General features: G+C 38.1%; 1 protein-coding gene across 5 annotated transcripts in view; it reads left to right on the top strand.

Moving 5' to 3' along the window:
- The window catches only part of gria1b (glutamate receptor, ionotropic, AMPA 1b), a 126,242-nt gene that overhangs the window by 39,604 nt on the left and 65,065 nt on the right, over positions 1-21,573 (top strand). For all 5 annotated transcript variants that reach the window (XR_004931898.1, XM_036142811.1, XM_036142812.1 and 2 more), the window contains exons 3-4: positions 3,983-4,222; positions 20,078-20,262. Coding sequence is in view for 4 of the 5 variants with exons in the window: in XM_036142811.1 (XP_035998704.1) it covers positions 3,983-4,222; positions 20,078-20,262 (425 nt within the window). In the remaining variant the exon portion in view is untranslated. The remainder of the gene's footprint in view (positions 1-3,982; positions 4,223-20,077; positions 20,263-21,573) is intronic.

The raw sequence follows: 21,573 nt of genomic DNA, 5'->3' as shown, positions 1-21,573 counted from the left end.
TAGTATGCCCTATCCTCAACCTGTTTATCTATATTTCCTCTCTTCTATTCATTATACTATTATATCTTATGATAATATCTTTCTGTATTTTATATAAATGTCTTCCTTTTTCTTCTAAATTCCATCTCTCCTGCCATATATTATTTATTTTATCTTTAATAATTACTTTTATTTCTTTTCTACTTAGCGGGACATCATATTCAATTTCTCTTGCCTTAACTGCTTCTTTAGCTAATTTATCTACTTTTTCATTTCCTAAAATTCCTTTATGTGCTGGAACCCATGTAAATCGAAAACTTATTTTTTGTTGCTTTATACCATATATTAAATAACTGACTTCATCTAGAAGATCTTGACGGCTTTCAGATTTTCCACTTTTAAAACTAGTCAGGCAAGACAATGAATCTGAACAGATAACTACATTTCTATGCTTCACCTCCAGCACCCATTGTAATGCCATAATAATTGCCAACATCTCTGCTGAAAAAAATGATAAATTATCTGTTGTTCTTCTTTTTATAGAAATTTTTTCTTTCAGAATATATACTGCTACTCCTGTTTTACCATTTTCCTGTTTTGATGCATCTGTATATATTTGTGTCATATTTTTATACCTTATAACTAAATACTGCTGCATAATTTGATACAAACCTCCACAGGACTGTTCTATTTTTTTGGTTTCTAAATTTACTGTTGACATTTCAAAAAAAACATGGAGCAATTTTAGATGTAATTACAGTATGCTATATTACTTATACCAGAATACTCTGCATAAATATTTCCTTCCCATCCAAAACTCCTTATGTGATGGCCATATTCCCAACATTCTCTGAATATCTGTTTAGTAGGGTGATTTTCCTCATGTCCTTATAAATTTAACCAGTAATGTATTGACAGTTTAATTCTCCTTAAGTCCAGTGGCATTACTCTAGTAATCACCTGAAGAGCAGGAATTAGAGATGTTCTAAAAGCACCACAACATATTCTAAGCGCTTTGGCTTGGATTCTATCTAAATCTAATAACAAAGAATTTGCAGCTGACTTATAAACGATACATCCATAGTCCAACACATATCGAATTAAAACATCATATATTCTTTTCAAAGATGTACTAGTTGCCCCCCAGTCATTCCCTGACAAACATCTCAAAATATTAATACCTTTTTTACATTTATCAATGATCTTCTGTATATGTATCTTAAATGAAAGTTTTTCATCAAACCATACGCCGAGGTACCTTACGATATTTACCTGTTTCAATTTATGCCCATATAATATAAGATCTACTGTTGGATTAACCCTTTTCCTTGAAAAACATGCTGAGGTCAACAATGGGACAGGAAAGGTTTGTGGCTTTGCTACTTATGTATGTCCACAAGGACATTCATTTAGACATCAACAAAATCATACACACATTTGCCCAGAAGCATCCTAGAGGGTTGACATTCATAAACCCATTATCATCATCATCATAAAGTTGAAGGTGTTGTAGAAGAGAGCAATATTCTTTGTCAAGTCTCACAGTTCTATTATAGGCTTATGGCTTAACTTCACCGTACATGTTCATTGGTTTAACTTACTTTAAAAAAAAAATTCTCAACATGGTTTATCTTGTTAAAATGTGTTAAAAAATCCTTTGTCACTTGAACTATACCAAACTGTTCTTAAGTCCTTGGGTCTTTCTAAGTATTTTTTTTTTCTTAATATAGTTTATATGGTTAAAATATATTGTTAAAATACATGTATATTTTTAAAACTCTTTTGTCACTTGAACCATACCAAACTGTTCTTTAGTCCTTGGGTCTTTTTATTTCATTTTCTGTATACATATCATTTCTGGAAATAAAGAAAATCTTTGTTTGATTAATTGTTGATAAGGATAATTTTTTCTTCAAACTACTTTTTAACCTTGTGCATGCTGTAAAAAGCACGAGATTTTGACTTAAAAACCCATTTTCAATTACAATAAGGTAATCATGCTAATTCCACTTATGTTCATCCATTAAAATTATTATCAATTAAAAAATCCTTAGATGAATAATTAGGGTAGTGTGAAAGAATAAAGATGGCATTCTTTGGTCGTTTAGCCTCACATTGTCTCGACCCCATGACCCTTGACCCCATGACCCTGAGGTGCGCACCCCCCTTTGAAAAATCCTGGATCCGCCCCTGCCTATTGTCTTTGCCCGAAGTTTTGTTTCCCAATGCCTGCAGTGAACCTCAATATTATTTGACCCACAGCAGATTTAGGTTGAAAGACTTTTTGTCATGTTGTGTAGGTTGCATGCAGGACCAAAGTGCAGACAGGAACACAGGAGCAGCATGATAAATAAAACAATTTGATTAGAAAATGCAAAACCTACAATAAGGGGCAAAGCACAGGCATAGAAACTGGTTAGCGGATAGTCACCAACATGGTGACCCCTGCCATATGTGGTGCCCACAAGCCTGTTCTAAAGAAACAGCACAGTCCTCCATTTAAATTGCTATTTTATTTAGTTGCTCTTCCTTTTTAATCATTCTTTAATTTACATAGATTTAAAAATGACTTCATATGACAGTACCAATGAAGTAGCTCTCAGTTTCAAAAAGCTTGGTGACTGCTGGGATAGAGTAACAAAGTAAGGTACTAGGGCAAAAAAAGTTCAGTGGTAAATGAAGAGAACCAGTAAGATAATTTACTGAGGAAGGATTGTAGGATGAGAAATTAAAAGCAGGAGCTAACCAGAGGAAATGTGGAGTATCTAAGCCAGAGTGACAGCAGGGTAGATGAGGGAAGTAGAATAATTAACGGAGGAAACATGGACTAAGACACAGAGACTTTTCACCAAAAGCAAAGATAAACACTGAACTGAAGGAAATAAAGCGCAAATGCTCAGGGACTTTGAAACTTGGAGAGCATCACCAAAGGTAAATGTATAAAATAACAAGAGAAACAAATGGGTGGTTGGTGAAGGATTTGATTGCTGTAAGGCCAACGAGGATTTCTTTCATTGGTTTATGGGAAATATATCATTTTTAAAATGTTTGTTTTAAATAAAACATGAATAAGATCTTTATTTCAAAACTTTTACTCAGTTTACTTTGTTGTATTACCTTTGGCGAGAAGCCTGTCTCATTTCGTATTAGAAACAAACTTGGTTGAATAAAAAAATATTTAAAATCCAAGCCTGTTAGAGCTGTGAATTTGTTTGGTCTTAATTCACAGAGATCAGAGAAGTGATTTGACGTAAAAAAAAAAAAATATTTGGAGGCTTTTCCTAAATCTCCAAAGCACTGCACTTCAACATATGCTCTCACTTTGTGGCCGGAACAGTCATTTAGCTGGTATTTATTAACTTAGTGGATGATATTACAGTACTCTCACAACAGATATATATGCTGGAAACTATTCCACAGGGTGCATTATAGTCTTTCTCAAATTACAGTGGGCACTCGCCGTAACAGTGTTTAATATTGCCTGAAGTATCTGCTCGGTTTGTGTAGATAAGTTAAAAAAAAAAACAAAGCCCTGTACAAATAACAGAACATATGAACACTGGATGGCCTTATTTGAACCGTTTCATTCACAACACTGTATGTGGCATCACAGCGTCTACCTTCAGAGCAGCTGCAGCCTGTCCTCAGCTGTGACCCGCAACATTATGCAAGCTAATCCACCCAGAAAAAGATTAGTAGGATTCGTTAAGATATTGTGATGTCAGATTTAAGACTGCACATCTTACTCTCTCTTGAAAGCCTCGCTTGCAACTAAAATATGCTTTTAAATAATAAGTAAGCTTCATTTTAACAGGAGGGATGGTTGTTTCAATAACTGTGAAGAAACAAATGTTCTGTTTTTGGTGAACATTAAACAAAAAAGGGAAAAATTATTTGTAACAATTAGACATGCAATATCCATGTGGACATTTGTGTGCTCTGAATATTGTAAACGTCCTAACGTTTCCTTCATTGGCCTTTCTTCCCCCTTTGTTTCTCCCAGTCTGCTCCCAGTTCTCTAAGGGCGTGTACGCCATCATGGGCCTTTACGACCGGAGGACCGTAAACATGCTGATGTCTTTCTGCGGCTCTCTGCACGTGTGCTTCGTCACGCCGTCCTTCCCTGTTCAGACCAACAACCAGTTTGTCCTGCAGCTGCGGCCCCAGCTGCAGGAGCCCCTCATGGCCCTGTTGGAGCACTTCTATTGGACCAGGTTCGTCTACATGTACAGCTCCGACTCAGGTGAGCGCACATGACACGGCATGCAGGGCAAATTGTTCCTATATGCTGATTGCAGGTGCATGTTTGACTTGCAGACTAGCAAGCTTTATAATGATAAAGTGTTTAAGTTAGGATTTGAGGTTGCTGAGATTCAATATTTAAGCATAGATATTGTTAAATTGCAGCTTTAGTAATGCATAATTCATGCATAATTCTTTTTTTGTCCTCCCATTTTATGTAATATCCATCACTATTCAACTGTGAAACTTACGGAAGTAAAAAGAAAAAATAGAAAAGTCTTTTACCATCTGGCTTGACATCTTTAAGACTCTTTTAGCTGCAAAATGTCATATTTTTGAAAGTGTGAACTATATAAGATTTGTTGTGTATTCATATGAGCACTGGAATATCTAAACCCTTGTAACTCATCAGCAAGTTACTGAAAATGGATGGTAATATCAGCTCTGAGTCAGTTTGCCCTTTCGCCACTTTGTATCCTCATTATACAAAGTGGTGAAAGGGCTTATTCCTATTTTGTCTAATTGTCTTCAAATTTGTTCATGTAAAGAAACTATTTGTTTACAAGTTTATTTCCCTTGGTATTTAATATTGTGCTGAATTATGATGAAATTAGACTAAAGCACTTGTAGTAGTGGTAGTGTAGTAGTAGTGCTACATAATATTCATCCTTCTATTGTCTTTACCCTCTTGCCCTTTGTAGGGTTACGGTAGGGTTGGCCCTTGTTTCCAGCTGAATACAAGTAGATACACCCGGTATCGGACATCAGTCCATCGCAGGGCTACATAGAAAATGACATATTATAACTAAATTATTTTATTCTTTTATAACTTTTGTTCCTGAATATTACCCTATTAATACATCTTGTTACTGCGCTATTACACAAAGTGCGACCACTTTCACCCTTATTTTCAGACACAACTGAAGCTGATTCACCATATACTATAAACAAAAATGTGTCTGATTCAACACTTTAACCACATATACTTCAGGTGGTGAAATAAAACCTTTGCTTTTTTCCTTTTGTTGACGTCTTTGCTCAAAATTGTCTTCTTTTGCCGTGTTCATCTTTGCTTTTCTGTCCCATAAGTTCGTATTCATTTCCTCTATCAGTTCAGTGTTAACAGTAAACAGGATGGAAGGCATGCCTTGTCCTCCTGAATGATTTGCTGCATCATGAGTTTTTATTTGTGTGTGTGTGTGTGTGTGTGTGTGTGTGTGTGTGTGTGTGTGTGTAAACAGTAAAAACACACATTGACAGCCTCGTTCTTCATCAATATCAGTACATAAATGAACCAATGCTCCTGTTCTGACCTTTATGCAGCACAATTAGATGTAAAAGTTATCAACTCTGAGTCATCCTATAATCTCGTTACCATGGTTACACAGCTACAACTGTAAAGGCCTGTTTCCTTTGCAGCCCTGCACAATCACTACATCATGTTTTTCTTCCTCCTCACCATGACTTGCTTGCCGTCTGTCGTTCCTTAATGAGACATTTCTTTTTCTTCACCATTTCAGAGCAGCGGGAAAACGTTCTAAAGTAAATTGATGTGTGAGGGAAGTTCTAAAGACAGGTTTCACATTCAGAAACCTTGCTTATAATATGAAACTGTTTTTAATTTCATCGCAGTTGAAACAAGATATTAATACACACTGCATTAATACACACAATCTCTTTTTTTCCTCACTGTCAGACTTTAAGTAAATCTAAACATTTCCTATTATAGGTCAGTTATGACAACCAAAATAACTTCTATTTGCTTATTTCCAGAATAGTAAACTATTGCCAGCAAAATTATTGGGAGAAGCTTGTGAAGGGATACTATAAAACGGTTGACCAGAGACGTATAGTTTTAAAGGCATATGTATCTAGTTCTAAATTTGGGGAACACAACCAAAAAGAAAATTAGTCATTATTGGACCATATAGCAAAAAGAAATAATTTTGGTAATTCTAATTCACCTAAAACAGGAAATGTTGGGGAAAGATGTTATGTGGCTTTTATGCAGTATACATAAACATCTTACGGTTCACCGGTGTAGAGAGTGAATAATGGTTGCCAATGTTTCTGCTTTAATCCTTCTAAGATCTAACAATAATAATTTAATAATTCTTATTCACGTTTTATAGTTTGATGTTTTTGCCATATGTCCTCTTGTTTTCCTCTGCGGAGTTTGATACTTGAAGCCCCACTTGAATTCCTGCCTCTGCTTGTTTTTGTAGTGAAACCACACCAGATGTTATTTATTTGTCTTTTCTTTGTTTTATATTTATTTTATTTGTGTAAATCTGTATATCAAAGATTCCTGACAAAATGAATGGTTCAAGTTAAACCATTGTTCCACAGACAGCTTACTTCTGCCTTGAAAAACAAAACTGATGACAGTGTGGCAAAACATTGCAATACTAAGTTAAAAGAAAAAATAATATCATAATTAATACTATGATTAGTTATATTATCCTACTGTGCACCACCAGCAATAAACTTACAAGAAACCAAACAATTTAACAAGACAATACAAATAATAATAATAATAATAATAATAATAATAATAATAATAATAATAATAATAATAATAATAATTAATAAAAAGCACCTGAAACTAAAAAAACTCATCACCAACAAATTTGTTAAGGCACATTTATTTTTGAATATTTTAATGACAAGTTTGGCTGTTATTTACTTACAGCTGGTTCCTAGCAAAAAGTAGAAAAAAACAATGGATTGACAATTTCAGCAGGAGTATAACTCGTTACAATGAAACATCACAATGTGGGCCAAACACTGAAGGTAACAGAAAACTCATGCTGCCTCATCAAAATAGTAATAAAAACTTTTTTTAGTCTTAAAGGACAAGTGTTAATAATAATAATAATAATAACTAGAAAATTTTCTGAAGAAATTTAGCAAGGCGCCTGCCACTTGGTGCGTACCGTACCGTCAGAAATAGCAACAGGAAGTAACACTGCAAATTTCAGGTTCCTACGGTCTTCACAGCCCTCGCAGCGGCCGTTGAAAGGTGCCATGTTAAGTCAATGAACCTCCTAGGAGCCTCTTGCTAGCAGCGTTGTCATGGAGACTCACTGACAGCTGCAGCCCTCTCTGTCTGTAAAGGCAGAAGAACTCTGTCTAAGCAGCAGTTGGTAGGACCTTCCTAAATCTATTTCCAGTTAGCAACATGCTAACGGTTAGCCGCTAGCATGGCTGTGTTCAGTATCACCGGGTGATGTTACTCTGTTAGTTTGGTTGAAATCCTGTACTGAGAAGTGTCTAAAAAGGGAGAAAATGCTAAAATTCACCAAATCTGTCAAGCAGAAGTTTGTACAGGCTTCCTAGAGCTACTTCCGGTTAGCAACATGCTAACCATTAGCCGCTAACATGGTTGTGTTTGGTATCACTGATTGAGTGTACTCTGTTAGTTTGGTGAAAATCCTGTACTGTGATGAGCCTCAAATAGGGAGAAAAAACGTTGTTTATAACGTTGCCATGGTAACTCAAAATGGCGGGTGGTACAAAAAAATACTTCATGGGATCAGCACACATGTTTTAATATACACACTGTGGGGATTATAATACAAAACTCTTAGTCTCCCACGCCGGGTTTCGATCCCACGACCTCTTGAATGCAAAGCTTGCACTCTCCCTCTGAGCTATACTGTAGCGCCATATATGGGCATGCATCATGGGAACATAAGGGGTTTAATCCCCCATTGAAAAGCATTGGATGTTTGACACCTCATGGCTTGGAGATGCTTTATGCGACGTAGCCCAAATTTCCTGTGGAGCTTTCTCTCTAAAGGAAGAACAGACTCTGTGAAGCAGAAGTTGGTGAGACCTTCCTAGAGCTACTTCCGGTTAGCAACATGCTAACAGTTAGCTGCTAACAAGGTTGTGTTCAGTATCACCGGGTGATTGTACTCTGTCAGTTTGGTCCAAATCCTGTACTGGGAAGTGCCTCAAATAGGGGTGCCAACACTTAATGTCACCAAACGTGACCAAAGTTCATGGGTCACATTGGCCTCCTTTAGCAACTCAGCCTCACCACATCTGGGCCCAGAACTCAACATTTGACCAAAATGGTGTGTAGTGCCATTTCCCACAGGTGGGTGGTGCTGTATTGGCCAAGTGGGTCGTGTCTAGACATCATGCCAGGTCCTGTTGGAAGCAAAGACCCAATAGGAAAGCATGTAAAATCCAAAATGGGACAGTAAACTGACACATGGCTGAAAGTCACATGAAAATTTTAAAATGTTAAGAGGAAGTGACTGTGCGAATTTCAGATTTCTACATTAATCACAGCCGCTGCAGCTGGCGTCGAAAGTTGCCATTCTATCTCAATGGAACGTCTCCCACTGGCCCTCAGAGTTCCGTCGTCATGGAAACTCACTGACACAGCTGCAGCGGGCCAGTCTAAAAAAGTGCAGACACTTGGTGTCCAAGTCTGCCTATTGGATTATAATGGAGAACTTTGCCTCGAACAACGCACGATTTCTCCGGAACCGTAAATGGTAGAGACATAATTTTTTCTGTGTTTATTTCGTAAAGGATAGGGGAAGAAGACTTGCTATCGGTTTTTGCTGGAAAAAGTTTAATAAAGGCGTAAAAAATTATGATCTAAAGGACATTTTTATGAAATTTCAGAAATCCTCTGAAAATGATCCCGAACAAATCGCTCTGGCTAAAAAAGTATAAGAGATATCAAAATAATTCTTTCACTGTGAGTATCAGCAGGCTTTTGATGACCATGTAGCTCATTTTCATATTTTTACAAAAATCGGTGTAGGCACAGCGACGATGTAAAAAAGTGGATGATGTGGGAAAATGCAGCTCCAAAGCGATTTCAGGATTTTGCACATTCGCTACTCCCGAACAAATTGTTCCTGTGGAAAAACCGTAACAGTTATCCACAAAATTCCTTTTTTGTGAGTGCCAGAAGGGTTGGGACATTCATGTGTGAAAGTCTCATGTCTGTACATAAAACGGTTTAGGAGTAGCAACGATGCGAAAACATGTGATGTTTTGGATTTTTAGACGTCATTTTTCAAAACCGCTCCATAGGAAATTAATGGGGGAGGTTTCGGGTTTGTGTCGGTCTGAGGTGATTTGCGAAAAATCTATAAATGCCACACCAATGAGGGTTACATTTCCCGAATCCTGACAAAAATACCTACGTTTTGATGTATAATTTGTCTACATAGAGTGAAAATTGAGCGAGTAGGCTCAAGTTGTTTGGAGTTTTGAAATCTTTAAAAAAGCTAGAGTGGGCCACTCTAGCGGTTGGAGAATTCCGTCATTGACTTTCATTGTAAACGATGATTTCGCTGATTTTTGGACATGAGCTTTGAGGAGTAACTGTGAAGAGACGATAAAAGATATCCACATCCCGTTTTCACTTCTGAGTAGGTCACAGATATATCTACAAACTGGAAGTTAAACGGTGTTCATAGGTGAAAGCATGGCGACACAGTACAGCTTTGAAAATGGTCATTTGGAGGCTTTTTTGAGGCTTTCTTTCTACCCGACTCCATTGATTATTATTGGATTTTTGGGGGTTAGTTTTTCGCTAATTTTGTTTCCATGGTAACTCGAAACCCCAATAAAAGTAGTAGCACACTATTCCCGACCGAACCGCACGTTCTGATACCTATATTGTGGGGGTGCACGCTACGGTTCGGGCCGCATTAAGCGTCAAACAATTAAGAATATTAATAAGATAGAGACGCGTTTAGAGGTGCATAGTAATAGGTGCCTCCATGCATTTGCATGGGAGGCAGTGCTGTGCTTCGCACAGCACTGCCTCCTCATTGCAAATGCTATGGCAGGCGCCTAATAATACATTTTATTTCAATCGCCTTTCAAAACACTCAAGGTCACTGTCCATGTAAAAACAATAAATGGTAAAAGCAGTCGTCATAATTAAAAGAAACAACACAAATTACACAGAGGAAAGTAATATAAAATCATAATGAAAAGGCAATCTTGAACATGTGGGTTTTGAGTTTTGATTTGAACACGGGTAAAGACTCGGTATTGCAGATGTCAGGGGGGAGAGAATTCCAGAGTGTGGGCGCGGAACGTGAAAAACTCTGCTCCCCATGTTAGCTGTTTTTTTAAATGTTTCCGATAAAACAAGTTATCCATCCTAAAACAAAATCCATCTATTTAGAAATTGTACATCCACTTGCCCATCTGTCTATCCATCCCTCTACCATGCTAACTTCTTAAGAAGGAATTTAAAGTATCCATCCCGACAAATCGCCTTTACATCCACATTACGTTGGTCTTCTATTTCTCAAAAGAGGTAGCAGGAACAATTTCAACACTAAACAGACTTTGTTGAGGGGAAAACAGTTAATTAGGAGTAGATTATTAACAGAAAAACTTGGAAGGAATCAATAAGTTGATTAAAGTAAGGCCAGGAAATTGGAGCAAGGCAAACAACTCTTAATTTCTTCCTGCTTCTCCGTGAAAGCAGACACTTTTCTCTTCTCTCCTCCCCTTTTCCCTCTCCCTCCCCCGTTTCCCTACCTGTTTCTATCAATCTTTTTAGAGCCTCTTTTTACATACCTTACAAACTGTAAATTATGGATCTGGTCAGCTGGACTATTACCACAATTGATCACATTTTCTCAACAAGAAGACTGGGCGAAAGGGAGCCCTACGGGACATGTGCAGCTGGACACATGGTGGGAGGAGGGTCGTGTGTTTTCTCATTTTGTCAGACGAGGATGTTGAAAATGTGTTCAAAATTGGATTTATGATAACAGGATTTCTGCTACCTGGGGTATCGAGAAATTCTGAAAACGTCTGCAGGTGTTTCGGCCCATGTCAAGGCTGCCTGAACTATGTGAAGGATATGGCTGCTACCAGCACTCAGACTGAAATTCTATGTAACCAGAACAGCAGGTCAGCAGGTCAGATCGTTCCCATTCAGGCAGAATGGGAACGATCTTGGAGGAAGCTGGACTCTGGGAAAATGACCACAATTTTGGAATCACAATTGAGATGAACCAGTGAGAGTTTAAAGGCAGACAGAAAAACAAGAGTGTGCTTTCCCAAAACAAATGCTATAATCCAAACTGGCTCCCCTGCAATCTTAATTTCTCCTGGATGTTGTGTAATCAAGACGCTCTGTGACATCTGTGACCTGAACGGAGCGCTACGGGACTGCCTGATAAAGTTGCATCACTATCAAAGACTAATGGCTGCAAGTGCTGTCTTGGACAGTTCACAGTCAAACACACACACACACACACACACACACACACACACACACACAATTACACTAAAACACACAGGCACACACACCGCCTCTACTGTGCTTTCTTCCCTTACTATGCTGCTTTCTGATTTAGCTGTAGTGTCAGAAAGGTCAGACCAGAGACCTCAAGCTTTAGTTTTATGAATATAAACAATCAAGATTTGAATTTTTAGTGATAAAACTTGTTCAAGTGAAACAATGAAACAAAAGAATGTATTCTATTTGTAGCTTTGAAAAGGTTGGACGGAATTGCTTTTGATAAAACATCCCCAAGAATATACTTAGCTTATTTCTAATTATTAATAGAAACAATTACTGTTTCCACAACAGAAATCCCAATTCTGAGTCTTAGAACTCAGGACTAAGACTAAATCTGAAGAAAACCTCAAGAACCTATAGTAGAGAACAAATCAAAAATAAAAGCAAAGTTCTAAGGACCATGATGGTTTCTAATATTTTATCCTTTCACCAGAAACATGTTTAATCTTTGGTACAATTCAATTCAATTCAATTTTATTTATATAGCGCCAATTCATGAGACATGTCATCTCGAGGCATTTTACAAAGTCAAAATCAATCATATTATACAGATTGGTCAAACATTTCCTATATAAGGGAACCAGTTGATTGCTTCAAAGTCCCGACAAGCAGCATTCACTCCTGGAGAAGCGTAGAGCCACAGGAAGAGTCGTCTGCATTGTCCATGGCTTTGCAGCAATCCCTCATACCATGGACCGCGGAACGCATTTCAAATTGGTCGGGCCCATCAGGCAATACTCACAATACCACAACCCATCACATACGCACGCGCCTGCATACACATAAAACACCAGCATCCCCTTGATCACGCAACTGATTTGCATCACATGACACAAGACAAGCCAATCCATTTTTAGACAACAGAATTTATTGCTTTCTCATAGGCTGTGGTCCCTGAGCATGATAAATGTGTCTGCCATGTTATAATTAAAATCGGCACCAAATTTTTATTTAACTTTTTTTCTGACGTTCCAGCACACACGCCCCGGATTTATTTCCACTTACAATCATTATATTACAGCTAACAATACTTACAGAATAAAAATACATTAAAAAGAAAAGTCAAACTCACCCCTGCTCTAAATATTCCCGAAAAAGTGTCTATGTCTGTCATTATGCTGGAATGAAGTCCCTGGCTATCCTCAAAGCATCCACTGTGGTAAAAAGATCCCTGTGTGTGCGGGCGCACATCAAGCTATTTAGTCTTTTCTGGGTCATTGTTGATCTCAGATAGGTCTTGATACAACGGAGGGACAAGAAACACCTCTCAGCACTTGCAGTGGACACAGCTAACAAAGCTAATCTAAGCTAACGAAGTAGCGGCGGTCATAAGCAGCGCAGAGGTGGCTTGCAATTATGTGGGAAAACTTTTGTTTACATCACATGACACAATCAGCCAATACATTTTTAGATGGGATGATTTATTGCTTTCTCATTGGAGAATGATGCTGCTGCCATAGACTACTGTGCATTTGAAAAAATAGCTATTGAATAATTTAATTTTATTTATATATATTATTTTACATGTTTGATCATCAAAAGTAGGTAGGGCCACGACCCTACCAGCCCTACCGGTTCCGCTGTCCGTGCCTCATACTGAGCAAGCAGAGCGGGAAGAAAAAACCTCCAGCAGAACCGGACTCAGTATGAACGGTCATCTGCCTCGACCGACTGGGGGTTACAGAAGACAGAACAGAGACACAACAAGAGAGACAAATAAGCACAGAAGCTAACATTGATCCAGTAATCTGTTCTACATTAGATGGTAGTAGCGGGTGATCTGTCTTCTCTGGATGATGTCACAAATAACAGAACGCCAGACCAGATGTACCTACTATGAAGAAAAAAAAAGTCTGTTTAGAGATGTCATTTGTCATTTTAGTCTAATATTTATTTTGTAGCCTGTAAATATAATTTCATTTAATATTTTAACCTTCTTTGTATAATCCTCCTTACTGTCTGAAAAGCCCTTTCATAGATTAAACACTGAATCTGAATGACGACAATATATTCTTCCTCTTTCTCTTCTTTATTTCCTTTGCCCATATTGACCTCTTTTTTTCCTAATTTTAAAACTGTCCAGAGAACTGAAAGAGCTTTTACGTGTTCACTGTCTGCACGATATTTGCTTCATTCATGTCTTGCTGGCTGGATTATGGTGTCTTTGAGCAAGGCATTTCATCCCTTGTTTTGTCGATTTTAACAATGCAGCAGAGAGTCCTGGAAAACCAACAACCAGAAAAATTGTATTTTGTTAAAAAAATAAGACCAGAAAAGGACAGCAGCTGAGGAATAAAGTGGATAGCAGGAAGCATCGACCCGAATGAACAAACCGCGGGTAATTGAACATGAATCGTTTTTTTCTTCCCCCCTCTGTGTGGTTGATGTACGTAACTACTGCTGCATCGCTGGTCTAACACACCTTCACGCACACAACATGTACATACTCACACACTCTGTTACACACACATTTACGCACCAGCAAACAGTCAAAGCAGCGCAGTTTTTCTTCCTTTGCTGTTCAGGTTTAAAAATTAAATTATTTTCCCTTCGTGTTTAACCAAACAGTTCACAGAGAAATCCATCAGACATTTTGTGTGTTGTTATCAAGCTTAATGTCTGCAGGAGACGGCTGAGATGGAAACAAGCTGACAGAAATTAAATAAGAGGAGGTCAGACATAAATGGTTTCTTTATGAACTGTGTTACGTTGCCGACCGGCTATGAAGGAACTTTTATGGTCCCAACATTGTACTTTTTTCAAATTTCAAAATGTGATGATTAAAATTTTCTTTATTCTTCCTATTTCCTCCAAGATTCTGTCACACTGTTTCCTATCTTTCCATATGGTTGTGTACTGATAAACGTGTGATGGAGCTTAAGCGAAAATTCAGATTGAAGAAACTTTATTGCCTACCTCCATCTATCAGAGACTCATCCGCCTCCAACGCAAGCCAATCAGTTTTGAAATGCTCCTCCTCGAAGCCAATCAGCATCCTGGGTTCATCTTAAAAGAACTCCACATCCTCGTCTCGGCCTTCTGCTCAGCGAGCAAGCAGTGGCTGCGCATGTCTGGTTTGGACTCTGATGACCGGATTCAACCCACCTCCATCCCCTTCTCCACCATCGTAGCAAGCTCCGCCTGGCTTTCCTACGGTCCTCCTTCAACCTCGTCCCTATCAGAGTGTAATTCCTCCCGGACTCTTACGGAATTCCCCGTCACTCCCTAAAACGGTCCGGCAGAAGACCGCCATGTTGAGCCTGGTTCTGCCAGTGGTTTATTCCCAAAGGGGAGTTTTTCCTCTCCACAGTCGCTTCATGCTTGCTCTTCATGGACAGTTCATGCAAACCTGTGTTTATCAAGTTGGACATCTAGGTCAAACAGATCATCATATGGACTGAACAAACTTTATTTATCTCCACTTCACCACCAGTTTCAGGCCTGGGGGGAAACATCCCTATTCTCATATGCCTGCTTATGCATATTGAAGTATAATTCAGCGTGAATTTTTTCCTGCCGAGGTCTGAGCGCCAAACTCTTAAAATATTGTATCAATAAAATTCTTCTAATTGCCTTTTCTTTCTGTGTGAGTTTTTCAGATTGAATTGCTGTATGTAGGTCTAAACATGAGGAAATAGAGATTTTGTTGAACATGAAGTCCTGTCCTGCCCAATGTGTTGCTCGTGATGCACTACCATTACGAATAGTTTGTGTGTATTGGGATCAAGGGTGTGGAGTTCATATTGTATAACTGTATCAACAAATAGTAATTTACTTTGGCTTTGGTGTCACTTTTTATTTCAATTTTCTTTTTCACCTTTATGATACAACCAGCCATCCAGAAATTGAATTTAAATTTTTTGTGAGCGCCCTCCAACTAGTCAAGCCAGAAATTAGGTCAAGCCTCAGTATTACTTTCAGTTTCAAGCATCTGTCATGCCAAGGTGAGGCATCTGTGGAGGCAGCATAACGAAGAATGGGATTAAGTGATATTGCTGTGTCATTTTTGAGAGATGTACATGCATGTGGGATCTGTGGAATGAAATGTCGAAAATTATGTTGCAATCTGGTGATTAAGGTGTGTATGATTAGGTGCCACGTAATGCCAGTTCTCATATGGTGCTGTGTCTTCCTAATCCAAAGGAACACAGGGTAATTACAAAAACGTGTGACAGAGGCATTTAGTTCACGTTTATTTTTAGTTTTATTTGAAAACGTTTTAAAATGTTTTTTTTTTTTATATTTTCTTTGGATTCTTACCCTTACTCCTTAATTCATCCTTCCTACTTTATTCTTTTTTCCACAGTCCTTTTTCTTACATTTTTATTCCTCTTTTCTTTCCCATCACATTTATTGAAATAAGAAGAAGAATTTGAAACTATTTAGCATCTAGATGTTGATTAACTGCGTAGTTGAAGCCCTTTTTTAAGTTTCTCTGTGTGTGAAGTGTTTATTTATATGCTCTGTCTCATTTTTGTGGTCCTTGTGGTGGAGCTGATGCTCCCACTGTCTCAGTTGTTTTCTTTCTTGGCTGTCTCTCTAATTGAACGTTGTGCATTATCATTAACACTTGGAAGGCTGGAAGAAGCCCCAGTTGTCAATTTATGGACAGTAATGAGCAGCTGCCTTTTGGGAAAATAGGCAATTTTTTTTCTCTTTCCAGACTAATCATTACATTCAGCTGGTAAAACCTTGGAGTCAGATCACTTGGTGATGAAACTTTTCATCTAGAACATCCTGCAGTCATTTAGAGCATCTTGTTTTTACTAACGTTTGTTGATCCAACGGTATGTGGTGCTAAAATCCTCTGATTTTAAATCTGATTAGCTAAAACTCAAGAGAGATTCTTTCCTAACAGTAAATCTCATAAAACTGTAAAAAATATATGTATATATATTGCTGTCTGATGCAGTATTTTCTTTGTCTTTGGAAATTTGTTTAGCAGAAAATTTACCAAAGCAATCTGCTGTGTGCACTTTGTTGATTTAAGATTAGTTTCTGAGCTTGGAGTTATATTTCGTCATTAAATTTGAAATGTTTTTAGAAATATCCTGTATGGTGGCCGAGAGGTGCAACTGCACTGCAAGTACATAAATGCGCTGCAAACATAAAAAGTACTTCAAACACAAAACACACGCAATGAAAAAATGCAGCAAAAGAGAAATGCTGCAATCGCACAAATTAGATACACAAAGTGCAAACATGCCGCAAACAAAACCATGCGGATACACAAACACACACAACGCATGCAAAGGCAAAATGCTGCGAGTAATAAAAACAATAGCAAGTTAAGAAAAGCTGCAAACTAGCTCCGCAAAACCTAAGTACTCCAGACCACTAGGGAGAGCCGACCACCAACAACGTTGTATGAGTCTACAGACGTCAGACTGCAGTTAGCGCCATATAGAGAGAGTTATGACACACTTTGAACTCGCCGACATCCAGTCATGTGGTTCATTGTTCCTCAATAGTTCCAAACATCTCATCACAGTGGGACATAGGGCAAAAAACTAAAAAATGTCTCTTTTCCCTCACAATTATTGACCAATGTGCTCTGATTACATCACTGACTGAATTTTATTAAAGTATTTTTCTAAGAGCGGCAGGGACATTTATCTATGTTCTAAATATCAGAATGGAATCGTTCCTCACACATTGTTGAATACATTGGGGCTACAGATTATATTTGATAAAAAATACTGTATGTGCTTATGTAATACACTGGTCAATATAAAATGTCTACACTAGTTTATTATACAGTTTTGCACATAAAGCAAACCAAACAGGAGTAATATTACTAGTTTTGCATCTCTATCAGTTGTCGTCTGCATGCTAGACCTTGTCCTCCAACTTTGTCCTGCTCCAGCTTACCTTCAGTTCTACATACGTCAAAAAAGCATGAATAATTATTGTTTAGCTGATATAACTTTTTACTTGCATTTCTTTTTTTTTTTGCGCAAGATTCATTATAAGGGCCCAAAGGTTTTTCTATCCTCCACTGATTAAAACAATGTTTTTCATTCTCCCCTGACTGAAAAAAAATTGTATCTGATGAATTTTGTTTAAGACAGTTTGTCACTACTTTTTATATTTCAGAGCTGACTTCCTAAATGAAAATAAAACCTTTGCACGTCTGCTGTCTCCCAGTGTGAAGAAGCTGCCTTCTAAAATTTCATTCAGGGTCAGGTCCAGCCTGAGGCACACGGCAAATATCACAAGTCAAACTCCTTTTATATATAAAAAAAAAAAAAAGGGAAACTGCTCAGGATTCGGTTTGATGAGCCGTTGCCTGCTCAGCGTCTCACATTAAGAGCCCTCAGTGAAACAGTATGTTTGATATCTCTGAGGAAAAAAGACCTGGAATGCAAGGTAAAATGTATGAGTCAGGAAGAGAGCTCCCAACATGGTTAAATATGAAGGCAACAAAAATGTCAAACCTTTACATCTGAAAGTCAATGAGTAAGAAAACTCTCTGCTAATGTCTTGTGTGTGTTTCATTTCAACATCAAGAAGCAGCTTTTTTATAATTCCCATTTTTTTGGACAAACAGAATGGGATTTTTATTGTGGAGTAATATTTGTGCTGCTCTGTTTTGTTCAGTCAAAGACAGAGTTCATACTAAGAAAGAAAACAAAAACTACTGCTTTGCCATTCTGTCTATGTTGCAACCCTTACCTATAGCCATGAGCCATCAATCATGACTTAAAACCAAGAGCACGGATACGAAGGAAGGGGTTCTTAAGCTAATGCTGCTCCACATTGAAATAAGTAAATTTAAGTAATCTTAATTTCATATGAGTTTCATTTGCCCTTCTCTTTATGTTATTTGGCCATATCCTACTGAGAGGGTACCGTGAGCATAAACCTGAACACAAAGGAGGGACCGTAGTTTCTAGCAAAACCTTGGGACCTCCCAGAATGAGCTAAACAATGTCACTGAGAAGAGGATTTCAAATGTTTGCTCCTGGGACTTCAAGCCTGGCAGCCCAATCTCAGATAAAGAAAGATAGAGCAGAAGAAAATGAATTAATAGAGATATGCCATCAGTACAGGTTTTATTTTTACTCCTCAGATCCATGCCAAAGCTGCATGAACATAATTTAATTATAATATCAAAACAGAGCCAAAATAAAACAATCTGAGAAGGTATGGCCTTATTACCTGGTTGGTTTTCTGAAGTACAATGGGTTAGTTGTGTTAATGAGCATAATAAAATGAACAAGATTGATCAATCGCTTTGAACGTCTCTTGCTCATGAGAAAATCAAATGGACTGCCAAGACTAGGTAAGCCTGAGGTAAAAATTTCAAGCTCAAACAAAAGTACTGATATTAAGAAAGACTGATGGAGATTACAAAACTTCTGACATAAGTAGGCTTTCTCGGGAGAGCTGGATATCATCTGCTTAGAAATATTAATGTGGTTCTGAAACAGACTGACTAAGACTAGCATGCATTTCGAGAGTAGCACAGAAGCATGGGACCAAAGACTCAATCCTGGAATACACCAGAGCTAATTTATTTGTTGAGAATGTAAAGGTAACAAGAAAGGGATATTTTCCTACGAATGACATGAGGTTTCATGGTGCGTTCACATCAAACGTGGTTGAGACGGTGGATTTACATATTATCCTTATGCAAATTGCGCAGTCAGGAGCGGTGAAGCGGCCTGCTGTGAGATAAGAGGTTAAAATAGTACACTTTGCAGGGTTCAAAAACCTGAACTTTTCTGCCAAATCACGTCGTGGCAACATATCAGGGACAGGTTGTTGTGACACAAGGCGAAGGAGCGCACTGAAGGCAAAGTTTTTTAATCAAAATAGGAGATAGAAAAATTATAAAGTATGGAATGTTATTTGGAGGTTTGTAGGTGGCTTTGGAAAAAAAAAATTAATTTAGCCCTTAAACATACTGTTTAATTTATCATTTGTCATCCTCTTGAAGCTCCAGAACTGTCTGTCGGCCTCTTGCTCTCCTGGTTCTTCTTTCTGAGCTCCATACTGGCCAGCCGCTGCATCTTTAATCTCCTGCTGGTCCTTACCTCTGTGGTACAGATGATCCCTCCCCGAAGCAGGATAACAGTTCTTGATCCTTGACGTTGCGGGAAGTAATCATGATTCAGCCATAGCTCCTAGACGCCCCGAAACTGGGAGCATCTGCAGGATCTTTCAGACCCGCAGGGAGGCCGGTGCCATTGTTCGACTTCCCTCATTAAATGCAGCACCACAACTCACTTGGTTAAATGCCGGACCGCCCTGTTGAGTTGAATAGACAGGCGGTTAGATGTGTCTCCTATCTGATGACGCAGTGAACCCAATGTCACCGTTTGTGCACGCAAAATGCACAGCGGTCGACACCGAGTGATGCAGCTTTGCAGACACCGCATTCGGTGTGAGCGCACCATTAGTGTTTTGCAGTTTTACAAAATGTACCTTGGTACATATTCAATAAGGTGTTAGGTTTCAAACAGAAATATGTTCAGGGTATAACAGTTCTTTGAACACTTTTACTCATTTGTGAATGGAATGATTTAAATTTCATTTTGTCATTTTCAGGTCTGACGGTGCTGCAGAGGATCCTGGACACTGCAGCAGAGCGCAGTTGGCAGGTCACCTCCGTTAACTTGGACACAATGACAGAAGGGACCTTTGTTAAGCTATTGGCTGACCTTGACTACAAGAAGGACTTTCAGGTCATCATTAACTGTGAGCTGGAACGACTGAACTACATTCTCAACCTGGTAAAGTACTCACTGGTTCACACAAACTTTACATCAAGCTAAAGCTAAAATGAAAAATAAGCAACAAAGCACTCAGCATGGAATCCCCCTTCCTAATTTCCATGAGCATGAAAGGTTTTGCTCTGTGGGGGTTAAACCACTAATTAGTTTGCTTGTGGCTTGATAGATTTCATGTTGTAACCCTTTGTCTGATTGCTGTAAACTAAGCAACTTTTGGATAAACCTTTGCAACTTCATATTGAAGTATTTGGTTGTTCATTAGGATTTATCCGCAGATTGTATCCAGATCTTAGCATTAAGGAATTATACAGTGGAGAGGACAATAGAACAACTTCTAAAGATGGAAATAAAATGCAAAGAGCTGGTAGAACAAGAAATGTGTGCCATCATGCAGAGAATACATTATTTGCCAGATGCTGTTATCTACCAGTAGGTGATGCATATTTTCTTTCTTCAAAATTGTTTTGAAAAAGCACTTTGTGCAGAGCATGTGGTAAACTTGCCTCACATAAAATAATGGCAAACTGCTGGTGTCTCTTATCCCAAACACCCGAGTATATAATCTAAAAAATAATTAAATATGAAGACACTCCAAGAAATTGTAATTTTGACGATGATATTAAGTACAATAAAAATACAATATTAATAAAAAATGTATGATACTAAACAGCTATACAGCCATAATTAAAAGAAAATATGCTAACTTTCAGTTTTAGACTTATAATGGGCATACTCAATATATGATCTTTGCAAAATTTGGAAACGATCCAACTCTAACCCTAAGTACATGAAAATACTCAGACTTAGACTCAGCCATACTTTAATGATCCCAGGGGGAAATTACTTAAAGTATGCAAAAGATTTCAAATTATCATTATTTAAGTCTGTCCTTGCTGCTTGAACAGTAATTAATAAGGAAAGTATCAAGCAGGTACTGATATTTATATATACATACTTCAAAAACTCTGAGGGACCCTTCTCTAAAGGCCCCAGTTAGTGTTTTAAACATCAAAGTTTATATATATATATATATATATATATATATATATATATATATATGTCTCAAGAAGATGGCCCCAAGAGATGAAGTGCTGAGTAAATGTCTCAGACAATGGCAGCTGGAAGAGAAGGAACTGAAGGAACCATTGTGGGCATGTACCACCGACAGATAGCAGAAGTGGCCGATATGACCAAATCCTAGCAATTGCTACCAAGATGGTGGAGAATAACAGAGCAAAGATCCTGTGAGATTTCCAAAAACAAACTGACAAAATGGTAAAGGCCAACCAACCGGACATTGTGATCACTGAT

Source organism: Fundulus heteroclitus, chromosome 11 (assembly GCF_011125445.2).
Source record: "Fundulus heteroclitus isolate FHET01 chromosome 11, MU-UCD_Fhet_4.1, whole genome shotgun sequence".
In the NCBI taxonomy this organism is placed as follows: Eukaryota; Metazoa; Chordata; class Actinopteri; order Cyprinodontiformes; family Fundulidae; genus Fundulus; species Fundulus heteroclitus.
Note: the sequence above shows the minus strand (reverse complement) of the source record. Positions and strands in the feature narration are given on the sequence as shown.